We start from the raw sequence: 6,113 nt of genomic DNA, 5'->3' as shown, positions 1-6,113 counted from the left end.
GGAGCGAGCTGCCCACGGTGGAGGCCGAAGGCGACGGCGGCGGCGCTCGTCGAGGACAGGGTTCCAGTGGAAATTGGGGAGGATCAGGGGGTCGTCGAGCACGAGTAACTCACGGGGAAGCTGGTGCGAGAGTTGGCTGGGGCGGAGGAGGTCCGGTGTGGGCTGCCCACGGGCGTGCCGTGCGCGGCCGGAGTGGAAGGGAACGGCGGTGGCGGAATGCAGCTCGAGTACTGGAAATTGGACGCTGGGGTTAGCAAAACAGCAGGTGGGCGTGGATGTGGTGCTGCTGCGCGCGAGAGAGAGGGAGTTAAGGCACCAGGGTGGCCTGTCCATGGTGACCAGGAGGTCGCGGCCGGCGGTAGCCTCGGGTTACCGTGGCGCGCGCGCGTGAGGCCAGGAAGAGAGAGGGAAGAAGTCGAAACCGGGAGGGGATGACGCGTGGGAGGTTGTAGCAGCTGGAGGTGGCGCTCGGGTGGTCTGCGCCGGCGGTGAGCGGCGGTGGCAGGGCGGAGCAGAAGGGAAGCGGCGCGTGCCAGAGGAAGACGAAGCAGGGAGATGTCAGGAGGACTAGTTCGTAATTTCCAAAGAGTTCAGGGACCCCTCTGTAAACTAAAGTTTTCCCACTGCTACAAGGGTCAAATGGAAAAGTGCTCAACATGAAAGTTGTAGAGTTTTTCAAACTCTACAATATTGCTTTAAGGCTTGGGTTTAAAATCTCAAAGGGTACGGTTTTATTTTGAGTTTTTGAACACAATTCAAATTATAAACTTTGTCTTTTAATTTAAACAAAATGCTTTAATGCTTAGGGTCTTTTTGCAAGTTTTTCTGCAGTCATCATTACTAGTTCTTTTTACACTTTAATCCTTAGGTAAAACTAAGTTTTACTTTTATCTTTTTACCATTTCACATGTAAGTCCTTATATGTTTGTATTAATTACATAAAGGTCCTTAATTTCATATAAAGTCTATTTCCCTTAGTGTTTATTTAACTTTTGCTCTTTTCTTTTCTATAGCCATCTAAAATTTGACACTTAGGATCATTTTCACATACTTGCACATGAAACTTTATAAAACTTATAATTTACAAATGTACCCTTATTACTTTGTACAACTTGTATACACTATACCCTGCTTACATATATTACACCCAAACTTAGTATCTAGTTGTCTAACTACCTGGATATCACAATTTGCAGTGCAACAAGAGGTAGACTTACAGTACAGATTTCTTCTTAATGGCTCTCTTCATCCGCACGGCCTGACGCGGCGTTCCGTTGCCGGTGGTGGGGTTTCACCAGCTTGTGGCGCGGTGCCCGCCACGGCGATGGTGACAGCGGCGGCGGTCGCCGGGCTTGTCCTTTCTTCTTTGGGCTCGGCCCGGGTGGAGGATGCGGAAGGACTACAGGTGGATGTTATAAGTACAACTCAGCATTAAGGTACCACATTACAACAAACAAGTAGGCTCTTACCCGGTGGATTCGAGTTCCTACGCCTTGCGTTTGCACACCAGTCGATGGCCTTGCAGCACCAGCGGCAACGCACCGGTCAACTCCACGCTTTGCTCAGAGGAGTTGTCCCGGCGCGCTTCTCCTTTGGCTCCCTCCCCCACTTGCGAGCTCACGCCCTCGGTGGACTCGCTGCTGCATTGAGCTGCAGCGAGTCGAGCCCTCCTAGCTTCAACGGCGGCAGAGGGGAGGAGGTGGTTTGGTCGGGGGATGTCAGGTGGCGGCGGGTAGCTGCGGTACAGCTCCATGTGTCCCTACAGAAGGTTCTTCAGTTAAGTAACAGAGTAACAGAGGTCGCTTTCAGCAGAAAGAAGTCGAGTACTTACTGGTTTGGGCGGATTTCATGCGGAGAACAACGTGGGCACGTACGGCACGGCGTCCACGTCCAGTAGCACCCGCTGAACTCGATGGAGCATGGCTTCGTCGGACAACTCCTCTATGCACATGTGAGAGGGATCAGCGGGGCCGATGTACTCGAATCCCAAGCGATGGTGCTGCTGGATTGGTTGGACACGGCATTTGTAAAAGGCGAACATGACGGAGGCGCCGGTCACTCCCTTCTTCTTTTGCGCCTCTATGACGTCCAGCAGCTCCTTGACTTGATCCATCTCCCCATCGGAGAGTTCGAGATTCCACTATCCCCTCACTACAGGTGGCCTGTTTGACTTCGTCGGGAGGTGGGGAGCGTGGTTCTCGATGTAAAACCAATGGTTCTTCCATCTAGGAAGGTTGGAGGGGAATTTGTATGTGGGATATTTGTCGCTGGCCTGCTGACGCAGTTGGATGCCGGCGCCCCCCACAACGGAAAGGTTCTTAGAGGTGGGCTGTGGTTTGAGGCGGAAGAGAAAGCGGAAAAGATCCCAGTGGGGTTCGATTCCAAGGAAAGCCTCGCAGTAATAGATGAAAATTGCAATGTGGCAAATCGAATTGGGGTTGAGATGATGAGCTCAAGCCCGTAGTAAAACAAAAGGCCTCGGAAGAAGGAACAAGAGGGGAGGGCCAATCCCCGTTCGGCAAAATGGAGAAATGTGACGAATTCGTCAACATTTTCCATGGGGAACGGCTCACGGTATGAGGGGTGCCAGTTGACAAGGCTCTTTTCTTGCAGCAACCCCTCGGAAACTAGGTTCTTAAGATGGTTGAGGGAGCACTTACTGTGTGTCCACTGCGCGGTCGACGGCTGCGCCTCTTTCTTCTTCCCCTCGATCTCCGCCTTCTTGGGTGCCATCTCCGATTCACTGGCCACGAGATGCTCGGGGGCTGCAGCGAGAGGGGTGGGGAGGTTGGACGGGGAGGTTTTTTGTGGAGAAGTGGCGGCGGCGTTTGACTCTATTTGGGGATTTTGGCGGTTCTTGGCAAAATGCAGATTGAAAGCATAGTTTTTTCCCACTATTGTCGCGGGGTTAAATAACCAGCGGGGTGGGGAAACATTACTGTTCTGCAGTTCAAGGGTCATTTTTTGGAATATTCCGAAGATGAGAGGTCATTTGGTGGACTGTTTGGATTAAATATTCGATTAATCATTTTTTCAGGGCTAGTTAGCCCGAAAAAAGGGGTTTTTCGGGTTGATGATCTAGTTTCCATCAGTTGTATCATCATTTTGGTACTTTTTTAAAGTCATCATTTTTAACCTGCATGCCACGGTTTTTAGATCCTTATCTCCATATTTGTGGGATTTGGATTTAAGGCTCGGGGGCTGCGGGGTACGTGGCATCGACTACTTATTTTTCAAATTTCTTTAACGGATAAGGAGGATTACAGACAAATGGGACGCTCAGCCTGATTCTCCGATTCAACCTAAGGCTCAGGGGCTACTCCATATGGAGTGCGATTTTTCAAATCGCACGCCATGATTAAAAATAAAAATTCGGGGCATGAGCACCTCATAGCTTCGATGCAGACAAGCAAGTACTTGAAGAAGGACTTCAAGGCAAAGTTTCAGAAGAAGTCGAAGACTGCTTCGAAAGTATTTGATAAGCCTGCAGTACTCAGCTACGAAGAGCTCGGGGGCTTGTCAGACCCGGGGCCACGGGACTGGGTACATAACATAGTTTAAAGAGGTTTAAGAGATTAAGTCCATCTTATCTCTTATTCATCTTGTTTATCTCTTATTTATTCCATTTAAATAGGAGATAGAGCTGACCCACATGGAGGGGATCTACTCGAGATATGTTCCGGTATGATCCCTCAGCGGGTGTTGGTTAGTATCTTTGTAACTCTGGCCTCTCGGATATATAAGGGAGGTCAGGGACCCCCCTCAAAACACGATCTCTAGGTCATTCTACACCAAAGGCAATACAAACCACCATACAAGACGTAGGGTGTTACGCATCTTGCGGCCCGAACCTGTCTAAGCTTTGTGTTCCTTGCACCTTCGAGTTCCTGATCTCGGCGTCTCCTCACCCAAAACTTACCACCTTGGGTATATCCCTCGGTGGGCAGCCGGTTAAACACCGACACTTACTTATTGCAACAATTTATATATTGTTGCATACTTTTTGTGGCAATAGCCTATTTTTCTAGTAGTGACTTTTGCATGCAACGCTGGTAGGTGGCACCAGCATTTCTTAGACCGAATGGCATCATGATGTAGCAGTATGTGCCGAACGGGGTGATGAACTAGATCATGAGCTAGTCGGACTCCTTCATTGCGATCTGGTGGTAGCTTAAGTAGGCATCCAGAAAAGAGAGGATTTTGCATCCTGACATGGAGTCAACTATCTCGCCTATGCGTGGCAAAGGAAAAGGATCCTTGGTACACGCCTTGTTAAGGCTAGTATAATCAACACACATTCTTCATTTCCCATTCTTCTTTTTTACAAGGATGGGATTGGCAAGCCAGTCGGAGTGATACACTTCCTTGATCAAACTAGCTGCTAGGAGCTTGGTGATATCCTCGCCTATGGCCCTCTACCTCTCATCATCGAAATGGTACAGGTGTTGGTGCACCGGCTTGGAATCCGGCGTGATGCGGAGCTCGTGCTCGGCGACTTCCCTCGGGATGCTTGGCATGTTAGAGGGCTTCCATGTGAAGGCATCGCGATTGGTGCACAGGAAGTTGACGAGCGCGCTTTCCTATTTGGTCGGGAGCTGGGTCCTGATCCGCATGGTCTTGGTCAGTTCACTAGGGTCGACCTCGACCGCATTGGTATCCTCAGTCGGGCAGAAGGCGCAGGATGGAGTCTGCTCATTGCGATCGGGAATGCCTTCCACCACCATCACGCGGAGCCTTTTGAGCTCAGCAAAGATGGCGATGGTAATGTCGAGCTCGAAGTGCTCCCATCTGTAGGCGTACGCCTGCTCGAAGGAGCCGCTCACCATGATGACGCCATTCGGTCCTAGCATGTTCAGCTTGAGGTAGGTGTAGTTGGGGACCGCCATAAATTTGGCGTAGCACAGATGCCCGAGTATGGCGTGGTATGATCCCTCAAAGTCCACCACCTCGAAGGTCAGGATCTCGGTCTGGAAGTTGCCGCGGTCGCTGAACATGACAGGCAAGTCTATGTTCCCAGGGGGTACGCCCTTATGCCCGGGATGATACCGAGGAAGGGGAAAATGGAGGCACGGAGCTTGACAACGAGATGCCCATGGCATCGAGGGTCTCAACATACAAGATGTTGAGGCTGCTGCCCCCATCCATTAGCACCTTGGTCAAGTGATTGTTGCCGATGATGGGGTCGACAATGAGCGAGTAGCTCCCCGATCGGGTGACGCTGGGAGATTGGTCACCCCGATCGAAGGTGATCGGTGTGCTCGACCAACGGAGAAACTTGGGGATGGTGTTCCCAGTGGCACAGACTTCCCGTAGGTGGGTCTTGTGTTGACACTTGAAGCAGTCATCCTCAGAACCACCAAAGATCATGAGGCAGCCATCCGGCTTAGAAAATCTGCCATTGTCCTTGGCTGGCGCACCCTGATTTTTGGGCGCCTCCTCATTGCGGTCCCCTCCCTTTCTCTTGCTAGGCTGACCCAGCATGAGCTTCAGGAGTTCATAGTCCTTGAGCTTGTGCTTGACGGGGTAGCTGTGATTGGTGCGCGGCTTTTCTGGGAACTGCTAGAAGTGGTCGGCATTGCCTTGTCGCTTGCCAGCACGGTCAGCCACAGTGACCATTTTGGGGTTGGCACTACGCCGATCCTTCTTCTTCCTTTTCCCCTACCCTGAGGAGGGGCCCTCATCCTGGTCCTCCCGCTTGGCCTTGCCTTTGGCCCGACCATCAGTGAAGACTGCCCCGACCGCCTCCTTGCCGGAGGCGTGGTTCGTGGTAATGTCCAGGAGCTCATGGGTGGTGCACAGCTTCCAGCTGTCGAGCTTGTGAATGAGGGACTTGCAGGTGGTCCCAGACAGGAACGCATAGATGATGTCTGTGTTGACGACATCAAGGATAGAATTGCATTGCTTAGAGAATCAGCGAGGACTCACCAGGCTCCAGTTTGCTGCTCTTGAGGTCCTAGGAATTTCCTAGGCATACGTACATCCCCTGGAAATTCCCAACAAAGACTATTTGAGCTCTGCTAGCCACTGATGTTATTGAGCGGCAAGAATTCAAGCCACACTCGAACGTAGTTCCCGATATAGATGGGGAGGTACTGGATGATGAAGTAATCATC

At 51.2% G+C, this 6,113-nt stretch overlaps 1 protein-coding gene across 1 annotated transcript; it reads right to left on the bottom strand.

The window, feature by feature from the left end:
- Positions 1-4,580: 4,580 nt before the first annotated feature.
- Positions 4,581-4,994, bottom strand: LOC112899547. Its single transcript, XM_025968053.1, has one exon. The coding sequence runs from the start codon at positions 4,992-4,994 to the stop codon at positions 4,581-4,583; it is 414 nt and encodes a 137-aa protein (XP_025823838.1).
- Positions 4,995-6,113: the final 1,119 nt, after the last annotated feature.

This window comes from Panicum hallii, chromosome 7 (genome assembly GCF_002211085.1).
Source record: "Panicum hallii strain FIL2 chromosome 7, PHallii_v3.1, whole genome shotgun sequence".
NCBI classification, from domain to species: Eukaryota; Viridiplantae; Streptophyta; class Magnoliopsida; order Poales; family Poaceae; genus Panicum; species Panicum hallii.
This window is presented reverse-complemented; position numbering and strand designations above follow the sequence as displayed.

Coding starts and splice junctions, on each gene's coding strand:
- LOC112899547 (XM_025968053.1), bottom strand. CDS start 4,994: ATGTTCAGCGACCGCGGCAACTTCCAGACCGAGATCCTGACCTTCGAG.